Genomic DNA, 27,900 nt, shown 5'->3' on the forward strand with positions numbered 1-27,900 from the left:
TTTATATAATAGAGTTGCTGCAATGCGGTATTTTATTAAAAACTTACAATTACAAGCTAAAACGTATTTTGGCTGTGTATTAACTAAAAATAAAGGACAACACTATCATCTTCCTTACTGACTAGCAGCATTAGAACTTCCTCCATAGGTTAGCAATTTCTGATCAATTTCAACCTCCAAAACTGAACCAATTATAACCAGCAGATCCACAGAGAAAGAACTCATGACCTTCAGGAACAAATGCAATACAAACGAAAGACATTGGCAAATACCTGTACTAATAGAACTTCCAAATCTAATAGTATAAAAATATATAAACATGAAAAGCCAATGAAAATACCACCACACAGTGCTGCCATGCAGTCAATTTCCGTATATACATTTCCTCAAAACTAAGCTGCAATCACAGAATATGTACAATCATTTAGGTACCCAGATTCAGTGCTCAGAAGATCTACTGCAATATGTTCCATCCAAACAGAATATCCAAGAAGCAAGAGAAAAATTTAAATTGACAATACAAACTTCCTACTATAATGTCAACACGTGATCACTTAGGAGTAAAAAAATAAAATAATCGTAGAACCATCCAAAAAACCAACTTCCATTTATGTCAAAGATCAGCAGCTCCATGCTTTTAGATAAATTCTCAGACCCTGTAAGGACATGTTCATTTCCACAGGTTCTATATATTTTGAAATTAAGTTGGAGTTTTTTAATTTTATTTCTCCTTTAGCTGGTATTTCTGATCAAATGTTTTTTATGCATTAACTGATATTTTCCTACCCCACTGTGGGGGCTGAAGACATCTTCACATATAACCTCTGGTCTGCTCTGGTTCCAGTACGATTCACTTGTTTCCATTTCACAATTCAGCCAAAACAACTAGTTTAAACCAAACCCCTTTGGTAAAAGCCTTTGTCTCTGCATCAGGTTATTTTACAATTTGCATACCTTTATTTTTATAAAAATAAAGCAAATCAAGGAAGACAGTCTTTTTCCCCCCTCCTATGCTGGAAAGGTCTCTTAATGAAATTCAGTTTAAGCACGAACAATAAAAAAGTTCATAGTTACCTTATCAGCTCTCCCTATGAAAGAAGGTTTTCCACCCAGTCCCAAGCAGATGGCACAAACAATGCTTGACTTCCCTGTTCCATTAGCACCTATGATCATGTTCAGATTGGGTCCTGGATATACTTCACAGGAATCATATGTTCTGGAAAGTACAGCAATTTTTTGAACCTTGTAAACACTATGTCACCTTAAAAAATATTTACTTGCTTTAAAACACTTTATGATAACATTAATTATGACAGAAAATTTTATCAAATCTAGACTCAAACCTGAAATACTACTTTGTAAGAAAATCTCAGAGTGAAAACTAACACTACAATCAAACATCAAGGAATACATTCCTATCAGCCAGAGCATTTACAACTGTCTTCAAAAGAAATTATTAAAAAGAATGAAATCCAGCCACATGACAATTTCTATTGACTTTACTATGACATCCCATTATTTTACAATTAAGAAAAAAGACAGAAAGAAGATAGAGTGAAGTCAAGCCTGTTACATTTAATTCCAGCTGCATGCTGCACCGCAGTCAGAGATTCCCCGTGCCTAACCTCTGCAAGGTACTTGTGTCTTAAGCTCTACAAGCCGCCTGTGGAACATCCTATTGATAATAACACAGTAGCGTTCTTGAGTTATAAGAACCTAAATCATTAGCCTGTTATTAGTGATTTTTTTTTTAATTGTATTGGAGATCTTTCATCATGTGCATCAGGTATGCCTACTGGAATAGCAACTACAGGAAGAGACCAAACCCAAACATGTAAATTCAAGACAAACTGTTAATATCGGTATGATAAATAACATTCCACATTCATAACAAACTCCACCGCTGGCTGTTCTGTTCCCACACTGTACCAAATGCAAAGAAAAGAACTGAGACACTAACACCAAAGAAGAAACACAAAGCAGCTAATGGCAACACAATAGCATAACCCACGTAGTCCTGGAAAAGAAGGTACCTGAACCCTTAATGTCGAGGCTTAAACTACTATGTTTGAAGCTTCATTTGGCATCTATAGCTTGATTCATGAACCACGCTACTCAAAACTGTTTTCAAGGCTGACATGGAGCTATGAGCGTACCAGCCATAAGAAAGTGGCCTGAAAATCTCTGCTGGTAACTATAATAGCTCCTAACAGAACGGTGTCCCCACACACAGAAACCGGAGAAAGCACGTGCAAAAGGTAACAGCACACTTTATCCTGATGGTTCCCAAGGCCTGTCCCGCTGCCCTACGAACGTCTTGTGCACTCTCCCCTCCACTACTTGACAATCACCTAACTGGGAGGAAAGAAAAGCATGCAGAGGCCGACACGGACAACAGGAGCCACCACCTTCGGGAAGACGGGCCGACACGACCACCCCTGGGGAACGCACCCCCACGGAAGCGATCCTGGACTAAGAACCTACGGGACTCGCAATCTACCCAGCAGACTCTCTCCGCCCTCTAAGCAAGGCATCATCTTCCAGAAAAAAAAAGTTTCCCGCACTCCCCCTTCCAGCCCCGATTCACCTCGGCACCCAAGGCCTTATCAAGCCCTGGTAACCGAGGGCGCCTCCCCGCTCCATGCGCCACAGCGGAGAATGGCCGCAGCGAGCGCGCCCCTGCCTCGCTAGCCCGCTGCTCCACGTTTGGCCCTCCTGACTTAACGGCCAAGTCCCCACCGCCACACCCGCTTTAAAATAGCGTGAGGAAGGAAACCGAGGCCGCCCAAGCTGGCCACCAACCTCTAAGACGGCAGGGACCTCGGGCAGGAGCGCCCCAGCGCCCCACAGCCAGCCAGCGGCGGCTGCCGACAACCCAGGACGGGAAAGCGCCCACCGCTCACTCACAGAAAGTTCTCGATGAAGATCCTGACGATGGAGCCCTCGACAAAGTGGGGGCGCGCCTCAGCGTTGCCGAGCCTTATCTTCCGCTTCTTCTGGCTCACCACCGCCATTTTCCCACTTGAGCGCTCCCCGAGCCCCAGCCAAAAGAACGCGCTCTACGCCTCGCTCTTATTAGCCGGAGAGGAAGGGCGGGCAACTGCGGAGCGCCCTCATTGGCTGATAGGGCGGGGCTGATGGGGCGAGGCTTTTCATTGGCTCGCAGAGAGTCGCGCGGCTGCCCTTTGGCTGGAGGAGAGCGGGCGGTGAGGGGGGCGGGAGGGAGGCTGGCTGGCTGTGGCGGCGGTTTCGCTTTCCGACGGGGGCGTGGGAGGCCGCGGCTGTGCCCCCCAGTACTGAGGAGGACGCAGGGCGTAATTCGCGGCCTGAGTGCGTCCCGGCGGGCGGGAGGAATCCCTTCCCGTCTCACGGGCTGCACCTCCCGGTGGGTGCTGCGGCGGGAGGACGGCGCCTCCCGGCCGGTGCACCCTGCGGTGGGACGCGCGCGGAGGGAAGGTGCCGGTGCCGGCGCTGTGCCCCTGGCGGCGGTCTGCGCAGGGCTTATCCCTCACAAGAGGGGCGACCGGCACCGGGACCCGCCTCCGGCGTACTTCTTGGAGGTCCCTGCCCGGAGCGCGTTGGGAGGGGATTGGGCAGGCTTCGGGGCCTGCCTCGGCTGTCAGCATCCGCTACCGCCAGCGGCCTTTCCCCGGCGGCTGGACGGTAACGCGGCGCGAGGGAACGGTGTTAGCGGCCTTCCCACGAGGCGGCAGCACAGCCGAGCAGTTGGGCGGCCACTGCTTCAGAGGTGGGCACCTTCTACATATCCCCCTTACTTCATGGGGACAAGCCTGGGTTCCAAGCCAGCGAACTCTTCTTGTGTGCCTATTCTGGCACCTGCCTGCGTTTGCTTAGTTTTTCTTAATTTTTAACAAAACAATGGGGAAAACATTTTTTAGATGTGTTACTTCAGAGATCAGGAGGTCTGTACAAAGCATAGAAATGTCCTGTGGAAACGGACATCCTTTAGAAAAGATATAAATGTCCTTTAGTAATGATCCTAGAGGAATGCACATGTGTGAGGTTTTGGTACCTTGACTGCAGGGCAATCACCAGTGTCACTGAGGCTCTTGCAGGTGCCTTTCCCACATGCTTTATTTTTTCCTCTTAGACCAAGCATTCCTGTTAGAACACAGGGCCTCATAACTAGCCACAGCTTTTATGAGGGACCAGGAGGCTGATTAAGCGTGCTGAAAAAGATGTAAGAAACAGATTGTGCTTAAGTGGAACCAGGTAAAGGAATCAACACATACCTAGAGTGCTTTGTCTTAGAAAGTTTACAAGGAAAACAACGTTTTTTCCGATATGAACCAGCTACTTGGCATGCAGAGGCTTTGCAAGGCCTCCTGTACCTAAGCAACTGTATCTATAATACCCTGAAAAGACCAAAACTGCCATGGTAAACACATCAGTACAGCATCTTTGGGTATGGATGTAGCAGAATTGGGACCAATGTGGAAAAAGTAATTTGTTAGGTTGCTTTTTTGAGAGGAATTCAGGTGGATAAGGGGAGATACAAGGGCAGTGAAAAGGTTGTTCCAGGTACATGGGGGAAGAATGATTAAGCTCTGTTAAAAAATGAAGGGGACTTCTGCTCCAGCTGTAAGAGTGCAGATGCCCACAGACAGTAGTGAAGCTGATCTGCAAGTCCAAGCCCACCAGGACATTAGACAGCCACTTTGGATAACCCTCTGAACTCTCCACCAGGTGCATGTCCAGAAGTCTTGGTGTAGAAGAATAAAGAAAAATAGAAATGCACCCTTGTACTGTTGGGGTGTGTGTGGGTGTGTGTGCAAGGGTCAGGATAATAAGATTGAAAGTATGTAATTCAAAAGATTTGTGATAATAGCTGTGTAATAGAGTGTGAAATTGTATCACTGTATATTAGTAACACAGGTGTGTCTGTTCATTAATTATATTATTAATTGATTTATTAGTTGAGAATGTGTTATGTAAGTAATAAAAATTGTATTCTCCTAAATCAGTTGTTTCTCAAGCTTGCAGACCAAAAGGGTAGCACTGGAGTAATTAGCTAGAAGTGACTTCCAGCCAAAAGAGGAGGTGGTGGTGGATTAAGGAACCGTTTCAACATATTTCCAATAGAGATTGCTGAAGAGGTATGGTTTTCCCAGAATTTGTCAGGGAGCATTTTCCAGGATCTGGCGAGGATGGATGCTGGTAGGAGCTAGAGAAAGGAGATTGTGAAGGCTGCAAAGTAGGCACTACTTGGACTAAGATGAGTTCTTGAAAAAAGAGAGGGAGGATGTAAAAGCTAATACAGAATGCAAGAGCAGGAAGATGTAACACAGTACTTAGCAGTGATCAAAGGAACACAGCCAAATATGTAGTTGGCCAAGAAAGAGACCAAAATGCTACTGTTCAGAAAAAACGTATGCAGGTGGGAAAAATGGAAAGGTGCAGGAGGTAGACAGGAGAACAACAGAGAAAGGATAGCCAAGAATATAGATCCAAGTAATGTAAAGGAGTGTTGAAAGTTAAGCAACTAAGAAACTATAAATCACAAATTAAAATGCTTTTCCAATGGAAATGGTAAAATTAAGTAAATTTGACATAATGACATCCAGCATTTTGTTTGTGGTAGGATGAGACTGGTGTTTTCTCTTTTTCAAAATGTGAGGGTAGAACCTTTTAACTGTGTGTCATGTTGCAGGAAAAGCGTGCTTTCTTCAGCCTTATGCAGCGGCCCTTTCGGAGCAGTGGGCCTCTTGTGTGTGGACTTGTCACACTTGTGAGCTGTGTTCCAATCCAGGTAGGTAAAATGCCAGTTCTCTTAGTGTTCAGTTTGAGCTGCCTTAGTGAGCATCATGACTGTAAAATTAGATTTATGTTGGGGTTATTTTGATGTGACACACTAGTTAGCCAGAATAGTTTCATTTACATTAGTGTAAATAGAACAACAGTGATAAAATTTTATGTTGTTATTTTGGTTTTCCATTGTTGTAACTGAGATCTGAATTTGGCTCTCTGTGTGGATATGAATGGGGATAATGACAAAATGTCAACTAGTGGAAGACATTTAAAGGATAAAAAGAGTATTGAACAAGAGGGCAATAAAAGGGCTGTTCCTCTGATACCAGGACATGTTCAGTTCCACTCCAGCACAAAGCTACATTTAGAGCAATCAAATACAAGGCTGTTAGTGTTTGGGGAGTTATAGCTGCTCTTGAAGGTTTCTTTCTGCTTTCCATTTTATGGACTGTGCCACAACTGGGATCAAAGCAATTACTTGTAGATTCTCCAGTAGCTTTTGAAGTTTTCAGACAGTAAACAGGCCTTGTATAGCAAGTCTCAGAACTGTTCTTTGCCCTCTGTTGTCCTTGTACAGCTACTACAGCAGTGGGAAAGGAACAAATAGTAAAAAAAAATGGTTCCAGGTCAGAAATTAATTGCATGGAGAGTTTCCTATTTGGACAGAGCTGATGGAATGGTTTTTATGTCATGATAAAACTGAAGTTTGCCAGTGGCGAATGCATCTTCCCTAGTTTTCAAATGTGCTGTGGCATTCTTTCACTAGTCTGTGAATTTCCTATTCTATAAACCAATATCCAGCAGGCACTGAAGTAATTTAAAGCCACCTTTCAAATTTTCCCTCTGTTCCTTAATTTCTGCAGCAGAAATGGGTGGAATGGTGCTGTTGTTCCCTACTGAAGGAAGAACTTAGACTTTTCTTTTTGCAGTCAGGACAATGTTTCACACCCTATGGATAAATAGTACCCTCGATGGTACCAACACAATCGTTGTACCAGTGAGGTCCCTAGAGAGCGCTCAGTGGAGAGCAGGATAGGGTACTTTGCTTATGTTCTTATTCATATCAGACCAAATCTGATCACTTTGATGGAGCGAAGCAGAGTTGCATACATTGTTAGAAAGAGGAATCCAGTAGTTACACCTCATGCTTCATTTCATTTACAGAAAAGTCCCAGCAGAAGTATGGAGAACCATCAAGCCTGATTATTTTAACCACTTAATTTTCACTTGTTTTCTCCTTAGATAATTAGATCTGAATGTTGATACCAAAGCATACGCTTTACAGAACAACTGTAAAACTGTTTTGACTCCTAGGGAACTGTCCATTGTTCCTGGCTGCTGTTGTTTTCAGAATAATAGCAAGAGCGGTGTGTTCATAACCAGCTGTTGACGGGGACTGTAGGTAGCTAGGATAGGCAGTTAAGATGTCAATACCTTTTGGCTCTTCCTCAATCTGTAGAAAATAGTAAACTGCTTAAATCTGTGTGGTCTTATAAACACATTAATACTGAATGTATTTAATTGAACTATCTCTTCAATTGTTTGTGTCTCCAAAATGAAAACTTAGTAAAGATGCAAGGGGCTAGATTGTCCTAGGTGCTGTTGATCCTTATAGGTTGTTTAGGGAAAATGTATACTTTGTTCTGAAAGAAGCAAAGGGTATTTCCACTTTTCAAGGCTCACATCTTGCAGCAACAGCTTGAATGTGGTGGCTGTAAGAATAATTTCTGTGGCTCAATACAGGAACTTCTGCAGCAGATCAGATTGCTTTCTGTCAGGTGTCTTAGGTGACGTGACTCACATATTTCATTCTCTTCATATTCCAAGTATTGAATTCAGGCTATTATATTAGGTTCAGTTGTTTCTTGTTACACCAATAACTATAGAGTCTAGAGCAGAGCAATAAGATGATTTTCAAAGTTAATTTTATTAGGAAGTTACAATAATTTCAGAACAAAACCTTACACACAAACATATAAATCTTAAGAATTAGTATGTTGTGTGAATTCAGTTTCCTATTAATATAAATGCAAGGCATCTTGGTTGGGTAAAGTGTACATTCTCTGTGACTGTACAAAGTGATTTATTTAAAAAATGCACAAGACACATAGGCAAGGGTTTCATTTCATATAGTTCAAAATGTCAGCAGCTTACACTGTATTATACTGGAACACTAAAAGTGAGTTTGTTATTGGCAAGGACAACAAATATACTTGTTATAGTAAAAGAATACAAAACCACAACAAATTGCCAGCAGAGTGTTAAGTTTCCCAGAGAGATTTGTCATCATGAATAATTGCACTTAACCTGTAGGCTGTTACAAGTAGCTAATACTATTTTCGTTATTATTTCAAAATATTCATAATATCCTTAACAAAAACCCATTGTATACCCAACACAAAACATTCACTGAATGCAGATTTAAGATAACACAATATTGGATTGCAATTGTGCACCTTTACTTTCTTCTTTTTACCTATATACCAGAAAGGTTGGTTTTTTTCTAAAAAAAAGCCATTAAAATGAATGATCTGTGCAAAATGGGTAGCCTTTATATAATAACTGATATCATGCAAACAACCAAAAAAAAAAAAAGTCTAAGAAGCCCTGAGTTAATAACTTCATTGCAAAGGCGAGGAACATGACTGCTCTGAGTTCTTCCTATACATTGGTGTATATTCAAACCAGTCCGGTATTTACTTAAAACATATTTTAAAATAGGCTGTTTGTGGAGTTTTTCACATACAAATCTTCTATGCACTTCATTCCTTTCAGCAGACTGTATTTAGTACTCAATTTCGTTTAAGTTGTCAGGATAGCCTGATGAGAATTGAATTTCTTCCACTTCTAGAATAGAAAGAAGGGGGGAATACTGTAATTATTTGTATATTTACCATACATAAGAATGCATAGAATGTAATACCATGCTGGATGTAAATGGGGCTGCCGTATGTTTTTTAAAAAGTGTTAGAGCATCTTTACTAGTCCAGATTCTGACAGTGGTCTCACATCTTACTAGAAAACAAAAACTCTGCACTAACCAGCAGCATGACAGTTAAGTTCAGACCATTCAGTGGGAATTCAAGGGAAGAATTACCACCTGTCTGCTAGGTGTCTCCTAAGAGGAAAAGAAGTATGTTTAAACATACCTAAACAGGGTCCTGCCTGGAACAGAATATCATCAATAGCAGTGTCACTTCTCATTGACACACCACGGATCGCCTCAAAAATAATCTGTAAAGGTAAGGCACAGCTTTTCATGAATCCCACAGGAGGAAACGACTTATTAAAAAAAAAAAAAAAACCCATGCAGTCTGTTCAAGGATCTAGTGTCTCCTGAAAACCTGCTTCTTAGAAAGAAACTTCTGTGCACCGTCACTGGACTGATTGCCCTGGGCAGAGAATTTGGATGTGTGCAATGCCAAAGGATGCAAATTTGTTTTCACAATTCGTTAAGAAATCAATGTGTGTTACACACCACTGATAGATTATCTCTAGTGATGTGGCATTGCTGCCTTGCTTTTCAGCCCAAACGTATCACTGTGTTGCCCATACACAAGCAAGACCTGAGGGGGCAAAAAAAGCATTACAATACCATGTGGTCTTACTGATGAAGCTAAACTTGCTTTTTAGTAGAAGTTTGTGGTTTGTTTGTGATTTGTTTTTGTTTTTTTTCTTTTCCTAACTGATTTCTAGGCTTTTAAGGCAATGTGATTAAGAAAACCCACACAACATCTTTGGTTAGTGATCAGTGCAGTTTTGTGCCCAGTGCTGTTTCAATAGCAGTTTAAGGTTCCTCTTTAACAGAGAAACTGAAGCAGGCTTTGCCTCTGGCAATAGTGAAACGGTGGCGCTGTTGAAACCAAAGGCAGAGCTGTAGCTTTGCATCATCCCTTGCCTTTGCCACCTCAGAAGACCATCCTGCAAGAAGCAGCCATTTTATCACAGCTTAGTGGTTATGTCAAATCTAGACTGGGCTTTAGACAGCTGAAAGAAAAGCAACTGCACAAGTGAGCTAATTAAAAAAATATCACTATTGACAAGAACTGATGGGGAAACAGCATTTAAATACTTTTAAAAAATAATTTTGAATTAATTAACTATTTTCATACTTGCAGGTCTTTAACAATTCCCTCCCTACTTTCATCTGTAAACAATTACAGGTTACTTCAGCTTGTTCAGGTATCCATTCAATCCTATCTACATCTTAGTATTATTTAAAAAAAAAAAAAACAACAAACAAACCAAAACCAGCACATTGTTCAGTTCTGTATTCCTTTTTGACTGCTTTTTGTTTGTTTCTTCTTACCTGGTAGTTTCTATCACTTTCATACTCTATCAGTCCCCTTAGCCATGAGATGCTTTGTTCCCCTGTCCTCCTCCACAAAGGAATCTCTTCATCATCACCTTCTTTTCTGAGATAAACACTTAATAATCCAGTCCCAGCTCCATACATGTGATAGAAAAATGTTAAGCACTGTTTCCCAGAGGTTCCTCTTAGTGATCTTGAAACTAGGTATGCTCTCTGTCCATAGACCATGTTGGATGCCTCTATATACATGTAGTATCCTTAAAAAGATACACAAGCTAATATTAGCAAAGTAGAATACATTCTATCAGCATGTTCATTACAGTCAACATACTCATATAAAAAAACTATGAAACAATTTTGATGAAGATTTTTATGCTGTAGACTTACATTTGGGAACGGTAATATTTGTGATACTGTAATAATCGTGCAGTGTAATAGTGGTAATATCTGTGAATGCTAATCTAAGAACACTTAAAAATTTGTTTATATCTGATGAAATAACATAGCAAAAGAAAGGAACACAAATAAGAAAAAATCATAGCTGTTCTTAAATCAGGAATGCACTCTGACAGTGGAATTCAGAGACAGCTGTGTGTCTGTCCTAGGATACAGTTTAGGCAATGGTTGGAGCTGATGCTATTAACAAAGCAAATTAATTGAAATACCTCTTATATCACATATGACATCAATAATATTTTTCTTTCTGTAATAAAGATGTGAAGACACAAGTGAGGAAAACTAGACTCTCTAGAATCCATGAAAGATTGTCATGAACTCTGATCTGTGGAAAAATTAGTCATTAATTGGTGGCAGGCAAATTAATACCCTCCCCTCCCCCCACCTCAATCCATCATTTGGTTATTTCCAGTTGGGGCAAACTCAGGTGTGTCGGAAAACAGGAATATCCCCAAGTCGCATCCGCTGAATACAGCAGCTGTTCTGTATCTGGAGATGCACACTCCACCAGCAGGCAGTGAACTCAGATTTTGCAGCAGCACCTCATGCAGTCCTACTGCTCCCTTTTGTGGTGTTGGAGAAAACAAGCTGCCCTGCTGCCACCAGCTTGTTTGTGAGATTTCCCTTGGGGAGAGGGGATTCCTAAGGATCAGTAAGGCAGAAGAAAGGCTGAGAGCAGCAAGAACAGCCAGCCAGTGGATGCTCAGGGTGTCTCTCATGATTCAGAAGTCCTATTGCCTACACAAACCCCTGCTGAAGACATCCCCTCTAACCTAGGTTGTAGTTTGGTGGTGAGCAGCATTAGAGAGAAATGGGGAAAAGGAACATTATCTAAAGCTGTAGGTCTGTAAAGAAAAGATAATTTTGTACAGTGTTTTGGAGAACTCTCAAGGCTATTTGTATCAAACCTAGTGCAAGCCATTGCAAGGATTTTGATGTTCATTGTGCTTAAAAGTTCCTTGAGTTAAAAATCAAAACCTACAAGTACCTACTATAGTATAATAAAATAATTTGCCTTTAGTTCTAAGGCCTGAATCGTATTATGAACTTGTTGGAAAGACTAGATCAGCTCTTGGTTTTGTGAATCCAGATCCAAGTATTTCTCAGCACATCTTGCTGCGGAGACTTGTCTGAAATAAGGCATAAATGTTGTCACAGGCCAGGATTAAAGATTGTTTTGCTTCACCAGTTCTAAAGTTGAGCTATCAGCGTCAATTCTCAGACTACTTGGGGATCTACATAAACTGAAAATAGGTCTAAAGTCAGTTTCTACCTTGGAAATCAAGAAAATTGTGCTATCAACCCAACCTTTCCCTTAAGCAAGAAACTCTTAAGTGTTGCTCTACTATAAGGAGAAGGTTATTGTCCTTGGAAACACAAGAGCTGAGATATAGTGTATTTGAAAGAGGAAGAATAAAATATATTTATTATTTAATCCTTTTATGGAACTGAGTTTGATTAGCTACCAAAACAAGCAGCAACTTTAATGCAATGTAGTAATTTTAGATTGTATTTTATAGAAAAAGAAAGGTATGCCAAACAATACAGAGGTGGCCTACAGATGCCTCTCCAACAGTCTCAGCCACTTTGCAAAATAAAAATTGTCAAATTACCTTTAAAAACCAGTAGGAAAAATTCTCACTTATTTAACAGCTGGTGATCACATGTCTAGTTGATGCAGCAGAACTGGACAGCAGCAATTACAGACAGTATGTCATTTAATTCACTCTAATGTCATCTAATTTTTAAATGGAAAAGGCACACAAATTTCAATATCCCCTTTTGAAAGTCATTCCACAGTACAAAGATATCATTATTGGGAAAATGTTCTTGATTTGTGGATAGCCTACATTTTCCACTTAACTTAGCCAACAGATCTGGTCAGAATATGGTCAGATTTATAGGTAATGTTTCTTGGTTTTGTTTCATAATACATAAGAGAAGTTTTAAGCTTTAAAACTCACTTATCTCTGAAGGCTATTCAAATTTCTACACAGAAACAGTACTATTTAGAATTAGCAATGGAAGAACACAATTTCTTGATGATCTGAAATTTCAAGCTGAAGAGCGATACTCCCATCTGCACTCTCAATTCCACATGCAGGATTTTGGCTGTACAGTCCCACACGCCATGAGTTTACATCTCTCTAGTCAATTTCCATACCTTGCTCAGGAGGCAGCTATTACAGAAATTTTACCAGGAGATAGGAAAGGGAGATTTTGCTGAATATGCACGAAGCCTATCTTTATAGATAAAGAGATCAGAAACAAGGCAAAACATTTGTTATTTTATTAACTAGAAACAAAGCTGTTTTCCAGAGTAACTTGAATTACAAGCTTGCATAGAGCAAGACTTCACATGCACAGTTCAAATAACTGTATTTGACAATATTTAACGTGGTTTACACTCAGTCACAGTTGACAGAATAATTATAGCTTTTGGTGAGCCTTTTGAGCAGGCCAACTGCCCTTGTAATCCAGTTAAAATTTTTAACAGACTGGAGAGATGGCTGCTGTGCGTAAGCCAGCCTGTCTGCAACTGACTGTGTAGTTTGTTGAATGAATGCTAGCCACTGTGAAGGAGGGCAAACCCAAAGGCCTCAAAAGCCTTTTTGAACCTATGTAAGCATTTAAAGGCCACAAACCTTAAGGCAGTTTCATCCATTGTACTTGGGAGTTGCTACTGAGATCCTCTCCTGCAGGAACACCAGCACCCAGCGCAGTGACGCAGTTCGTCATTTTCAGAAGCCACCAACCAGGTACTGCCCCCCATGTGGGGGCAATTCTGATGCAGTTTTCTGTGTGTTTGCTCATGCTAATGGGGGTCCCGCTTGTCTAAATACTTTAAATTACACAACTGGGGTTATGGAGTGGATTTTCAAGGGAAAAGGTCCGTGGTACCTCTTTTAGTATCTATGTTTTCTTCTAAGTTTGAACAGGAAGGTGTTCATGCTGAAGAGATCCCAACCACTTGTTTGCCTTTTAGTTTCAGGGAATAGTTACATAAGCTAGGGGTTTGGGAGAAGGCTTTTCTGTAGAGAGTCATCCTGTCCTTTTTTCTCCTAAAGGAAAGGGTTACTTTAGGAAATCGAAGACTCAACTGCCCACTTGCTCTGCAGGCAATTCAGATTAAACATCACGTTCTCAAAATCATCTGTAGATCCCTAAGAAACATTTTTACTTCATTTGTAAAAACTTCCTCAGTGTTCTAGGTTATAATTTCAAAGGGTTTTTGATTGACTATCTATCTCTGTTCTGGAAGTTCAATGTGGAGCTTAACTCACCTACCCCAGTAGTGTGATCTCCTTTTGGTCCAGTGTATGATGTGGGAGTTGGACCCCTCCACCTGTGCCAGCTCCCACGACCTCTCCTCTTCTGGGTAAACACACACTCATCTTTTTCAAAAGTACACTCTCCAGGATTGGGCAGCAATAGATCTGTAAGGAAAGGACATTGCTTAAAACTGCAAATATATTAGACAGATACATGGAGGGATTACACAACTAATGTATGGCATTCACTCACCTGCTGAAATCACTTATACCTACCTAGCGATACTCAAGAGTAGTCACAAGCTTATAGAACGTAGCTTCGAACTGATGTGCGAAATTTAATTTCATTTTCTTCACAGCTTTGAGAAAGTCTGTGCCCTAGTCTGGCTCACTAACATGTACTAGTATTCTTTCAAAAATCTTGTACAGTTTATTATCTCATCATTGCTCTTAATCCGCATTAGGCTTTACCAATGTAATTTTCTTCACTGCTGTGGCACCCCAATCAGTGTAATGAGCTTCGGCATGTATAAATGCATACTAAATGTGTCTTGTCAAAGAATGGAGTTTCTGTGATCTGAAATCAAACACCACATTTAGCTCTCAAATGTTCCCTTGGCACAAGATTCTAATACCAAATACACCAGACCACAGAGCTGCAATTACTAGAGTATTTTCATTATTTAAATTCTATTAGATGATGAAGAAGGGAAAGATGACAATTCAGGTGCTTTCCAGGAAGCTTCTGTCAGCTTTTCTGCTATAATCTGTTCAGGAGCAGACACTCTGAGCTGCTTTTACTTTCTGAAAGGGAGGAAGATTTGGTGCCTCACATACTCTGGGGCATTTTTCAGGCATTTTTTTGCTGCCATCAGTGGCAAGTCCCAGTATGACTATACACCCAAGTATCAGTTCTGCACCTTTGGTTCCTTTTCAAATTACTTAGGAACTACAGAAAGGCAATACAGACAAATGTTGGAAATACTTCAGAAAAATAGCATCTTCTTTTATACAGGTGCCATCTTTCTGTTCTTTAGCAGTTAGCTGCCTGAATGCATGAAATCCAATCAAAAGAGGTCATTAAAAAGTTATTATTACATGGGAATATAAATGGCATGGTAGATCAGCCTCATCACCATTTCAAAGGCATGGCTTTATTCTGAAGAAAAGTGGGATTATAGATTGGGCCTGTCTCATGAGAATAGTTTCCAAATTAGGACACAATGGTTGCATTGTCAAACCTCAAAAAGCCCCAGAAAAGGGAGTTTGGGCAAGTTTAGGGAGATTAGCCTGTGCATGTCAGAGGGTAAATTGTGGCTCAAAAACGTTCAGTTCGTCCCACCACAGGAGGCAGAGTTAGGCTCCTTTGTTCTCGTTAGAGAGCTGCAGCTCAGATAAGGGACTGCGTCTTAGCCTTGCACAACTGTACTTCTGGACTAAAAAGAATAATGCTGTGTTTTGAAAAGATTGCTTTGGGGTCCATTCCTGGTTCCCTAAAAGCCATTTGAAAACTACTTTCTCCTTAGTTGGACTATCGTTTTTTTAAAAATTTTAATGCCCCCAAAAGAATGCTCAGTTATGTACAACTGCACTGGAGTCAGTGAAGTTAATTAGGAGTTAGCTGGTACCCCTGTGAACAAAAACTGGTCCTTACTGTATGTATGCTACTGCAAAAATGGGATTTATGCAGTACTTACTGTAAAAAGAAAAGAAAAGAAACCACAGTGGGATGAAGGCAGCTATAGAATAGGCTTAGAAAATGAAGGTATGCAATGAACTCTTACTAAAAAAAACTCTTACAACAAATATACATGGTCTTACCAGCAGCCTGGCAGCTTCCCAGGCTCAATGATACATCATCCAATGCCACAAGTCCACAGTCCCAGAAGCTTTTACACCAGCTGACAAAGACAACCTGCAATACATGAAGGGAATTTCAGGTATCTAATAAAAGCTGGCACTGTTAAGAGTCTGAAATTTTAGATCTTTCCAAAAGCACTAACAATTTTGACACTTACAGAACAGAAATGATGAATCCGCTTTGTTTTGGCACATACTAATACTGCCAATAACTGAAATTTCAAATCCGGTGGGGTTTAGACGGACGTTTTCATTCAATAGAAAGTGCTTTCTCACTTTTACAGGCAAACGATGTGTCTGTGTATGTAGTTTCCATTTTAGTAGCAGAGTGCATTTTTTTAGTGTATAAGAAAAGATGACTTACTGAAGTTGTTGTGGTTCCCGGCCCCCCCCCAAAAAAAAGTAACAGTTTAAATGTCCTCAGCTATCTTACCCTTAAACCCAGGAGGGTTTATCCATGGAAAAATACATTTGAAAGAGTAATGCAGAGTGATGGCCAACAGAAATAGCTGTGGCAAAAAACAAAGAACAACAGAGATGAGATGAAATTGCTGCATAAAATGTGATTATTCAGAAATGACACAAGGTCATGATATCATTGAGCAGGAGCCTGGAAATGCTAAGCATCATTCACAATGTTAATCTGGGTTTGTGAAGATTAAGAATAGTGTCCAAGATGTTTTATTTGACTACACATTAATTCTGCCATGGAAAATACAAGTTACTCATGAGATGACAAAATAAAATGTAAAGAAACTGAGATTTCCACCTGCCTTTCTCACAAGGTTGATGCAGAACTGTTCAAATTATAGAAGACACAATAAAGTTTATTTTGTAAAAATACTGCTGGCAGTTTTCTTTGCCTAACTACTGCAAACCATCAGTCTGACCACTGGGATTATGACCACAATTTGGGAGGAGCTTTTCAAAACAATTCCTTTGTGATGAGGTCTCAGCTAGTGACTAGAGACAGATGAGTGTCACTTCTAACAGTTTAATATTCTGGAACAACCGTAAACACCTCAGTTACATATTTTAGGTTAAATGCTGACTGACAATTTCATGAGGATACAAAAAGGTTGTTAAAAGTCCTTCATGCATTATTTAGTATGTCCTCTTTTAAGAGGCTCAGTAACATCTTCAATATGGTTATTATACCAGATTTTGCTAGATTGCTTTGCTATGTAGTATTTATTTACCCATCTGCTTATAAAACAGCCTGGGACATAACTACAGTTAAACTTTTGAAGCACGTATGGGTTACGCTGCCCAGGATGGAGCAATTTTCAAAACCATTTTCCATTCAGTGCTACCAATCCTGGTAACAATGATAATCTGTCTTGTAAACTGTTACAGGTGTGGACTTGAGGAGTCCCCGTACAGTATGCACAACTGCTCAGCGTATAGTGGCCTAAAAATGGCACTTTTGTTTTGTTTTGTTCCTGTAGAGCTACTGTCTTAGCCTTAAGATTTAAAAAGACAATTGTTTCCTGTTTTTTAAGTTCATTCTCAGGAAACAGCCACAATCTATGAAAAATGGTAGCATCTCCTGGAATAAAGCATACAATAAATACTGACGTTGGGTGGACGTCATTCACCAGACTTTTAATAAATGCATTCTGGTGAACATTTGTAATAAACTAAAGACATATTATAGTCCTAAACCCAAGAATCTTAAGAAAACCACACATGAAAGGGTGAGGTCACTCCTCGTTTGTGAAACAACATTTCCACACTGTGGAATCGTATTTTAAGTGATGTTTTCCTATTGACATCACTGGGAGCAAGATCAAGTTCTTTATTCTTAAGTTGCAATAATTTGTTCCATACAAGGTATGTAATTACCCACTGGATCCTGCAGAAAGCCCTCCATTTCAAAAGCATCACAACAGTAACTGTTGGTCTCTCAAAGGCCACTGAACCCATAGGCTTTGTACAGTCAAAGGACTGATCTGTTTCAGGGACACTTGTAAACTTGTTCAGCTTTGTCATCTTTTTGTAGCTTTAGCATTACTAATTCTCGATTTGCTGTTTGTGGTGCTGAGTGACATGCTGCCATGAGCAGACTGTATAATTGCACGGGGGTGCAGTGGGGGAGCTTGTGCTTGGGAATGTGGAGTTTCCAGTATTAGCTATAGCAATTGTACTGAAATTGTTCATAGCCCTCTCAGCTTATTTTGTTGTAATATTCTTGATTTAGTTTTAAGCAGCGGGGCAGAAGATATTTTTACTCACAAGTCAAACTTACTTACTTTTCTTTTACCCTAAATTTCCTCTTTCATCTTAAAGGGACATCTTTCACTGTTCGAACTTCACTGACCAAGACTGTGTCAATCTGGATTTATTCAACTCCTCATTTTCACCCTACATCAGGTCTCCGAATCCTTTCTACAGTCTAGATAGGATAAATCTCAAGATGCTCTACATTTGTTCTTGTTTTGAATTAAAATATTTCCTAGGTCAGTTCTTCCAGAAGAGATTTTTATGACGTTATCTCAAGCCTTGGAGAAGATAATAGGGGGATCTTTGTGCTCAACTCACACTTCATAAAACATGACAGATGAACAACAAACTAGTTGTTTCAGACTAGGTAACAAAATCTTTCTGGACTTGCATGCTATCTTAGAGGCTAAATTAAAAACATTATCAAATGCAGGCAGTTGTTGCCTGTGTTACTGAAAAATAAAACATGTTTTCTTCTCATGTCTCTTTTTTTTTTCCAGTAACAGGACACAGCCACGGCATTGGTTCCCTTCCAAATCACTGCCCCGATTTCTGGAAGCTGATTTATTTATTTTCCGGTGGTTAATCAATGTTCCTGGCCTGCAGCCTCGAAAGTATCAATAACCAGTTCTCAGCATTCATCCGGTATGTCCGTGATGAGCAACACCAGATGAGAACAGCTGGTAGAGCAAGAAAAAAATGTTTCACTTCTTTCATGACACGTTGTTGGGTTGTGCTGCAGACACTGTGTGAGGTAGAAGGGACTTCTCATCCTTAGCACTCTGCATCTCTACAAGTAGATGCAAATTAAAACTTACGCGTATTAAGTTTACCTGCTTTTGGAGGAGAAGAAAGTAGAACGTGCAGTAGGGTACCTCCAGTGTAATGATGGACTAATGGGGAAGCTTGTAAAACAAGGTTCAGAGGGAGCTGGACTGAGAACAGGAGAAAAGAAGACGCCCCCAGACCCCTATGATTTCTGTGTATTTTCTTCCCTACTTGTTTATCCCAGAAAGTAAGCTCTTGCTTAATTAGACAGCCAGACCAGCCAAAACAAAGGAAAAACTGGGACAGCTGCCGAATCTGGTGACTTAAAAGCAAGCTATGTCTCTGTAGCAAATTTACCTGATTCCACCCTTGTGAATATTCTTAGGTTTAAACTATATACTGTGTATCGGTGTAGAAACAAAACTCAGTCTGTCACTTAGACACATATTTATGTTCAGTTTCTTAAAGGAGAAAGGCAGTTATAGTGGAGACTGAGGTGGGGTTTTGTAAGAAGCAACTGTTGTAACTTCCATACAGTGACACAAAACTCAGTATTACAAATACAAAATCCAAAAATAATCTGAGCACCAGAAACAGAAGTGTGGCACGACACAAAGCAGCGGTCAAGATGTTTTCACAAAACAGGGAGCCTGACTTTTTGGTACACAGCTGTATAAGCACGTAAGCCAGGGAACCTTCACCAGCACAGGGAATGGGAGAACAATTCTGATAGTTCCAGGGCAGTTCAATACAAATATTTTCAGTGTAGCCCAAATTACTTATAACTACCTTAATTCAACTAGATTTTAAATGCCTTGGTTTTGTTTGGCTTAAACAGTTAGAAATGCAAGGCAAAAATGCAAGTAAGCTATTAAGCCAAAATTAATATGTGTGCAAGCTTCTGTCACTTGCCAGGCAAGTTCAATTTCTTCCCATGTAAATACAAGGAGCTTCTGCAGGAAAAATAATGAATTATGACAGCTTCTACAGAAATAATTGGATAACACTAGTAGTAAACTTGCGACAATTGGAACAAATATTTTTGAAAATCTTTCCTGTCCAAGGGCAGATGGGTTGCAGAAACAAACAATGAAAGAGAAAAGCTAATAGAATAACCTAGGGCCACAGGCTGTTAGTGCTACAGCTACATTCACTGGATTGCACTGTCTGGGAGAGAGTACTGGCTGCACAGAAATGTATACAGGACACCAATATCCTCAGCTGTCCTTCAGGGTCCTCCTGGATCTCCAGAAATCCACTACTATGGTTCTATCCTCTTTTCAAAGTGAAACAGTTTCTTTGGCTCTCTTTGTAAGAGGGAAGGGTTATTGCCTTTAGACTGAGGGGTCTTGTCAGGTGATGTGGCATTGTAATATCACAGCATTAAGTACCCAGAACAAAAACTGAGCAAAAAAAGGAAGTGTCAGTTAATTAACACAGGTATCAAAAGGAGGTATGTAATACTTCATGCAATGTATCTCCTTGCTTAGCTACTGTGAAAATGCAGGCCACCCAGGTAATGCTTACTAACCCGAAAAATTTTTACAGTTTCCAGTATGTTGTTTCCATAACTGTATATCAAACACCACAGACAGTGGGGTTCACATTTTGCAATATTAATCCTACTATTCACAGACCCTAATGTTCTTATTTTAAAAAGGTATTTCCAGTGACTGTTCTTAAAGAAGTTTCTTTGTTTTAGGGGTGAGAGAAGTAAGGACAGAAGGGCCGTACCACAAAACTGCAGCTTCTTTCAGCCTCTTTGGGTTGCATACCTTACTGTGGGAAGACTGATCAAGGGTTGGTCAGAACAGTACCAAGAAGCTCCTTCCTTTATTTGGCACAAGTGAGAGTTTTTCAGAGGAGGAGACAGAACTAGGATGTCTTCCCTTCTCCGCTTGGTACCTGCCTGGAGAACTGTGTCCTTTATACTATTGACTCTGTCACAGGGTTCTACGACTTCATCATATACGCGAGATTGCTTTAGTCATTTACCCATGACTTAGGTGGACAAGCAGGAGACACAAATTTTGCAGCAGCAAAAAGGAATGCTAGAATAACTTAATAGTGAGCAGCATCACAGTGATGATGTGAGAACAAAGGTCCAAAGACCCTCGTATCAAGCCCTAGGAAGGCAGAGGGATGCTAATGGTTGTCTAGGGGAAACAGTACAAGAAACAAAGCAACCATAAAGCTGTTCATGCCATTGCATTACGTTCAGCTCCCAGGGAGTTTAAGAAATTGCTGAACTGGAGGTCACACCTGTACCACTGTGTTTATGGTCACAGTGAGGTCTATTTTCTGTGAATTTGCCTAATCTCTTTTTAAATGCATGTATACTATTGGCCTCCATAGCATCCTGCAGTAAAGGATTTCAGCATTTAGTCATTCCTGAAAAAGTGTTCCCTTTTGTGTTTTTTTTAGAACATGTAAATACTGAAGTTCCACACTCAGTCACTTGATTTTGCTTTCTCGCAACTGCAACTAAGCTTAGTAAGGGCAGGAAAAAAAAACATTAGAAAGGAAGAAAAGTTGACAGCAAGAATGAAAACCTAAGCAATGCTGCCACAACCACTCTGGTGGAAGTAGGGTGGACTGTTATGATGCCAGCAACCTTTCTGAGGATTTGTTTTTGAACTCTAGGGAGGTATTCAAGCACTACACGCTAGGTAACATCGCAAAAACTTGCATGAATGGAAAAACATGATAAGTTTGCTTTTCAAAACCTGAGGTTCAGAATGGTGAACTAAATATAGCAGAAATGAACAGAACTGATGTAAGTAGATGCACTCAGACCTTCATTTTAACTTTGTTGGTAAGTTGCATAAAAGAAGTATATGTCCATGGTGGCATATACACACACACACACAATATTAAAATGCAGATTCTAGCTCCACAGTGCGCGTGAGCATCTCCAGTTTACATATGCCATATGTGAACTTTTCTTTCAGTTAGCTCTCACACCTTCCTAACATATATTGGTGTGGAAGATCAGTTTCAGCACATTCAATCAGATCAAAAGCATCTACATATTTCAGACTCAGATTTTTATATTGCCCCTTAAGAGGCTTATACAACAAAGCATGACTTTATTTTAAAAAGTGTTAGGAGGTATTTTATTATTCCTTCTCACATTTATTCCCTAGGATCTAGAGAGTACAAAACCAATACTGTATATGCCTAGGATCACAGGTACTTACACTAAATAAAAGAGAGAGTGCCTCAAGTACAGATTAGGAAATCAGGATTTAAAATTTCCCACCTTCTTGCTAGCATTATATTGCATACGTATTTGCAGTATGTACACACAAATAGATACTGATATATACAGACACACACATACATATACACACATATATAAGTATACAAACATTTATGACTTGCTTATCTGGATCATACCCAGCCTTTTCAACGTGGTGTTTCCAAAGTGTCATATTAAAGCCTGTTGGCCAGCTTCACATTTCCTGCTCACTGAACTCAAGCCAACAATCTGTGCCAGACTGCAGTTAGCTAATTCAAAAACAACTTGCAAAAACCATTACACAAACCAAGAGATGAAAATCTGGGTCTTTTTGTTGTCCTGATACAAATAAATATGTTATCAAAATTAAAACATATCAGATGGATTTTATATTGTTTTCAAAGCCTTAGGACTAGTATTAGCAGAAAGATGAAGGACATAGTTAATCAGGTATTTTAGAACAATTGTTTTCTGGCTGCAGAATCCTTACAACCTGCAGGAGCCCCTAGCCAAAGGTGCACGCCAACTTCCTCGCTGACTTTATTGGCCGTTAAGGAACTGCCAGGGGAGTGTTTACTGTTTCCACAGGCAATGACCCAATCTACAGGTCACACCCAGTAACCAAGAAGTTGATCTGCCAGACTACTGTGCATGCCTACAACTTCTTATCATCCAAGTCTAGACATGATGCACCTTGGAAAACAATACAAAGGCATGTCAGCCACCACATCTATATTATTGGAAAAGTGGTAGCCCTATGTTATTTTGAGACCACCTCATTCCATGAAAAGACTGTTTTTCACTTGCTTATAACCTTGCCAAGATGCAGTGACTTCAGCTCAGACTTTCCATGCTGGGTCCTTGCTTCGGGTTGTTTTGGAAGATTTAAGCCAAAACAGTTCCATCATTTCCAAGAACAAGTCTAGGAAAAAAGGTTTTATTTTGCCCCTATTTAAAATATTCTTTGAAAAGTTTGGGCACTCCTAGGCTTTGGAGTACGAAAATGAAAAGTGTCAGGATTTGGTCTTTGTGCCAGAACTGTGCTTTCTGTCAAGTCATTAGCTTCTGGAAAACTAAAATTTGTAACATATGGTACAAGCAGGGCAGCAGACTAGGACATGGACAGGATTAGAAGGAAAAAAATGGACTGTCCAGAGCTGAGGAGACAGGAGTAAGATGGGGAATGGGAGGGGGTTGTTGCCTATGGGGCAGGATAGATAAGACAAAGGTGCATCACTAAGGAGGCAAGAGATGTGAGGACAGGTTGGAGAAGACAGGACAAGAAAGGTCAAGCTTCAATGAGCTTGTTTCTCTCACGTTTCTCTATACTCTCTCCCTCCAGAGCCTGAAGTGTAATCTCTGACTTTCTGGTTCCCACCACTCCTTGCTGTCAGGCAAAACATGCTCTGATGCACCTTCACCACTGGCCTACACTGAAGTCGGCCATTGAAATGAGTGTTCCTTGTCAGCTGTTTCACTAGGTGCTAGGTAGAGCGACACATCTGTACAGATACCTAACCTAAGTGTTTATACAATGCCACACAGTGCTCCTTCATTTCCTTCTGTTGGCTTAGAAAACAAGAAACAAAGTAAAGCATGAGAGGACTTGTAAAGCATTAAGGTTTAAGAGTTGAGCGTGAGATTGCAAGGAGAAGCCAGAATCAGGTTCACTGTATAATGTCATTCAAGCCTACCTGTGAATGTTACAAATGAGCAACCTGTAACTACACCAGTTTTTCACCCTTGCCTCATGGCAAGCAGACACACACTTAAACTTTGCATCCTTTGCCTTTTGTATGCTGCCTTCTCAGTCATATATATATCTTGATATTCTTTTCCATATTAACATGCTTCAGAACTTCACCCACTGTCTTCCATGTACTATTTATCTAAGGAAAACTTTATCAACTGATTGTGTATATGCATACACAGCCATCATGAAAACCATAAAACTGTTATACAAAATTCAGCACTTCATAGCTTATGCCTGATACATTACAAAACAGTGGCATCTACTACATATGCAAAACTGCAACTTAATCCCTATTTTAAACTTAATTTAATCTTCCAATGCAGGAGGAAAGACAGTATGAGAGAATAGGTTTAAACCAAGGCTAAGGTAGAACTCCATATGCCCCCCCCCCCCCCCCCCCCCGCCAATACACAGTTATTTGGCTAAGGGGTGTCTGAACTATGATATGATGAACACATGCTGAGCTCTCTAAAGCCCAGTAAATCTCAATTTTTGTGATATGTGAGGAATGCTTCCTCAACAGAAACATTCTGCAACTTGTTTCCGTGGGAAAGAAGGCTTTCCCATCGCAAGACCTGAAAGACTCACTGAAGGCTTATGAGAGTTGCCAGAGGCACACAAACCTCCTGCTGCAGAGCACAGGGTTTTTTCCCTCCTGCAGAACTTTGGGCTCAGAGGCAGTGAGGATATTCCCTTGACTTCTTTATTCTCCTGTGTGCTGCTCTCCCCATCTGTTACTGCCTACAGACTGGTAACTACAGACATGTATACAGCTGCATTCACAGAAAGCTTTCCCTACCAGGCAAGCTACTTTACAAGTGGTTTAGATATACTAATTTCTAGGAAAACATAAAAATAGTTCTTCATAAATTCATATTGGAAAAGATTTTCCATGTAAATGTGTAATACTAAAAAACCCTGCCACCTCCAGGGCTATAAATAATCTTTTACAGTCATGCTCAGCTGTCATCACTATTCATACAATATATTATGCTACACAAGCTACTAAACCTTTTTAGAAGGAATAAAGAAATATGTAAACAGGACATGGCAAAAGTATGTTATAAGTTTGTCCATTTAACCAATACCTTTCCGTGATTTCAAAAAAAAAAAAAAAAAAAAGAGAAAAATACTGTTCTACAAGTATTTGGCGATGGTACTATGAGACACTTTTCTACCATGCTCTTGCTGGGTGGTAATAAAATTTGGGGTTTTTTTCTATATCTTTCAGTTGAAAGGGAATTAGAAATTCTGTTATGTTTTATGCATGAAAAATATGAACATAAAAATCCCATCAACTTTTTATGGTATGAGATATCAGAGAGAAAATACTAGCCAACAATTAGGACTGAAATTTTCATTAGGCAACTTTTTTTTTGGTGGACTTTTTCTTTTATAGTGTACTTACTTCAAAGAAAAATGTTGGGTTTTTTTTCCTCAAGAAAAGTTAAACTCAGTAACTGCTGCCATTTGAAAAATGACTTTATAGTGGGGAAAATGCTTAAGATTTAAGAAATACATGATTCACAAGATAAGCCTTCATTCATATCTTCATAGTACCATCACAATGAAAAAAAAGCTGGATTTATCTGTGTCATCACGTAGTGATCCATCTGGTCCTCCTTAGATGACTCATAGTGAAAACCCACTACAGAAATCAGGATAACTGCAGAAGTAGCGCCTACACACATTTGTGTAAAAGTCAGTCTTTGTAAAAAGAGCAGAGATGAGGGATAAAAGCAGCTTGAGGACTTAATCAGGAGGTAATATGAAATATTATGTTATTCTTATTAACTTGCTGAGATTACAAAGTGACCTCTCCAACTGATGTTGCAAATACTTCAAGTCCATTGCTTTAAATTACACTGACTTCTGCCTTTGTATTTTAACCCAGTGGTTCAGTTTAGGAAAGTAGGATCAGCTCCACATTTTGACCAGAACTTAACAGTAAAGACTTTTTAGATTAATTAAAATCTGGAACTGACTATGGTGATGTAAATTACACAGCAAACAAACAAACATGAATGAGTGAATGTGGAGCCTGCTGAGAAACAAAGACAGAGCCGGCTCTCATTAAAGCTCCTTGGGTGAAATCTCCACTAATACTGTAACTACAGCTGAGGACACCAGGGCAACACTGCACTATGCCTGGCGAGGGCTCCCACAGGGGCTAGGCTGTGAAGAAATACTCCACTCCCCACTGCACTGCTTGGGGAACTCTATTTCACTTTGCAGGTGTAGCTCACCTAGTTAGGATTAATCCTGGATAACAAAGAACCCTGGAAGGAGAAGGCAAGCAAAATCTCGATTAAGAATCCAGCAGATTTGAAGAGTAGGTTCTTACCTTGCAAGGCATAGGCTTTTTGAAGGAGATTTCAGCTTGAGTCCAAACTCCCTTTGGAGAGTCCAAGACGGACCAGATTTTCTCTTGAACAACATGATTCTCTTCAAAGATATAAACAGCAAGGGTGCCACTCATCTTGAAAAACCCGTATAAGGCATAATAAAAACGCAGACAAAACTGCAAGTTTCCTGGCAGTGTCGGGCCATACAGACGACCAATGTACCCAGGCTGTGATGTAAACTTTGTGTTTGCCAACAAGTAATAACCTGCAAGACAGCACAATTACTGAGTACTTCTAATAGGCAATTAGCACAGTTGATTTGCTATTAAAGCCGCTTCTGTTACTGCGTTAGACTTTGGTTATAGAAACAGTTTCTATGGGCAGGAAACAGATTATCACACTTTGTTTGAATAGAAATAATTTTTCTAAAAGTGTCTCAGCCTCTTTAAGCTAAACTGGCACATGGCTAAGTTACCATAAATAAATACTTTTCAAATTTACACTGAAAAATTCTCTGGCCTGCTGGCCTCACTGGAAACCTGGATGTTTTAAGGGTACTGCTCTGACACCAAAGAATGAAGTATGGGCTACAAGGACTGTTATTCCCTGCACCAAGTATAAAGAAGTGAGACTTAGCACATTTGATTAAGAGCCATGAATACTCTACACAGAGAGATGTGCAAGTTTCAGAACTTATTAGCAGGCCTTTCACTACGTGGCTTCACTACACAACATTTCACAGTTTTCCCTTAAAAATGCCAACTGTCCTAAGCCTGGAAGAGCTAAGAGCCCCTCATTCCTCTATATTAAGAGGAATGCATTAAGCTGCTATTATATTTGCTTGTATGCTTTTGTGGAATCATCCCTTCAATGACTACAAATCAGTACAGTGAAAATAAACTGATGGATAGCCCTGCACGGCTATTCAGCAGGTGACCTTCACCCTCTACATGTGGTTAGGCACAGCCAGAGTCCTAGCTAGGACAGAGTGGTGTACACTGGTTTTTAATGGCAGGGAGTTGCAGTAAGGGAATCTAACCAGTGTGCCAATGACATTATTTAACAGAGCAAACAATGATACAACAGGTTAACCTTTATATTCAATTTGATTCTTCCAGTGAAAAGGAGTTTTGATTTACCAAACCCTGTAGTGTGATCTCCTGCTCTATAGACATTACGCTTCACTTTCACTCTGCTCCACCCTGGGCCATCTTTGTTATCCTGGTAAAAGCTACACAGATCTTCCTCAAAATTGCAGCCTGCCCCAGCAGGATTGAAAGGAGTTCCTAAAAGATAGATGCATATGTTCTGTTAGGAAGAGCACAGTATAATAAACACAGATATTTGAAGCACAACGATGCCAAAGTATACTCTGTTTCATCTTTCTTTGCATTAGAGAAGATGAGCATGTGCAAAGATGTTACACGTACATAAAGCAAAGTCACAATGATAACGAACTATCAATTTTCCATTGGAAATGGGTGTTATTTTCTTATATTTTTGCTGGAGCTGGGAGGAAACCTGCTTCACTGCCCCTATAAAATATAAATAAGCTACAGATATTAAGAGAAGATTCCTCCTTCAGGACGTAATGCACATTCAGACCATTTGTTTTCATCCTGCTCATTCATTTAAACGATAATCAATCAAAATGAGTTTGCATGTGCACATGTGTGTGGATAGGTGTCATAATTTCACTTCAGTTTCTAAGGCGATAACTTTCTAACATCAACATTAATATTCTTCTAAAGAGCACTTTTTAAAAAAACCCTTTTTTAGTCATATTTAATGTGTGTGCATATGCATGCCCTAAGTAAGGAAGTCAAACAGCTTTTGGTTCATGTATCATCTCGCGGCTACTGACCTCTGGAGCCATGCCTCACATTTTCACACTGCAGAAA

At 40.1% G+C, this 27,900-nt stretch overlaps 2 protein-coding genes and 1 long non-coding RNA gene across 7 annotated transcripts in view; 1 reads left to right on the forward strand and 2 right to left on the reverse strand.

Moving 5' to 3' along the window:
- Nucleotides 1-3,061, reverse strand: part of SMC5 (structural maintenance of chromosomes 5) — a 49,657-nt gene extending 46,596 nt beyond the window's left edge. For 2 of the 4 annotated variants that reach the window (XM_005435733.4, XM_014277188.3), the window contains exons 1-2: nucleotides 2,908-3,061; nucleotides 1,075-1,216 (exon numbers count right to left, since the gene is read on the reverse strand). In XM_005435733.4, coding sequence (XP_005435790.2) covers nucleotides 1,075-1,216; nucleotides 2,908-3,014 — 249 coding nt within the window. In that variant the 5' untranslated portion in view covers nucleotides 3,015-3,061. The remainder of the gene's footprint in view (nucleotides 1-1,074; nucleotides 1,217-2,907) is intronic. The other 2 variants (XM_014277192.3, XM_014277191.3) reach the window with 2 other exon arrangements.
- Nucleotides 3,062-3,267: 206 nt separating this feature from the next.
- LOC129734759 (uncharacterized) lies at nucleotides 3,268-23,421 on the forward strand. 2 transcript variants are annotated; one of them, XR_008730352.1, is made up of 6 exons: nucleotides 3,268-4,233; nucleotides 5,672-5,770; nucleotides 13,215-13,296; nucleotides 17,959-18,259; nucleotides 18,393-18,537; nucleotides 20,363-23,421. It is a non-coding gene; the product is annotated as an uncharacterized LOC129734759 (long non-coding RNA). The 2 variants fall into 2 exon arrangements; XR_008730351.1 differs by having other exon boundaries at nucleotides 3,268-5,770.
- The window catches only part of MAMDC2 (MAM domain containing 2), a 65,078-nt gene continuing 42,958 nt past the window's right edge, over nucleotides 5,781-27,900 (reverse strand). Inside the window, exons 8-14 of the mRNA XM_055699690.1 lie at nucleotides 27,139-27,285; nucleotides 25,999-26,264; nucleotides 15,631-15,724; nucleotides 13,822-13,974; nucleotides 10,079-10,338; nucleotides 8,919-9,003; nucleotides 5,781-8,616 (exon numbers count right to left, since the gene is read on the reverse strand). Coding sequence (XP_055555665.1) covers nucleotides 8,555-8,616; nucleotides 8,919-9,003; nucleotides 10,079-10,338; nucleotides 13,822-13,974; nucleotides 15,631-15,724; nucleotides 25,999-26,264; nucleotides 27,139-27,285 — 1,067 coding nt within the window. The 3' untranslated portion in view covers nucleotides 5,781-8,554. The remainder of the gene's footprint in view (nucleotides 8,617-8,918; nucleotides 9,004-10,078; nucleotides 10,339-13,821; nucleotides 13,975-15,630; nucleotides 15,725-25,998; nucleotides 26,265-27,138; nucleotides 27,286-27,900) is intronic.

This window comes from Falco cherrug, chromosome Z (genome assembly GCF_023634085.1).
Source record: "Falco cherrug isolate bFalChe1 chromosome Z, bFalChe1.pri, whole genome shotgun sequence".
Taxonomy (NCBI): Eukaryota; Metazoa; Chordata; class Aves; order Falconiformes; family Falconidae; genus Falco; species Falco cherrug.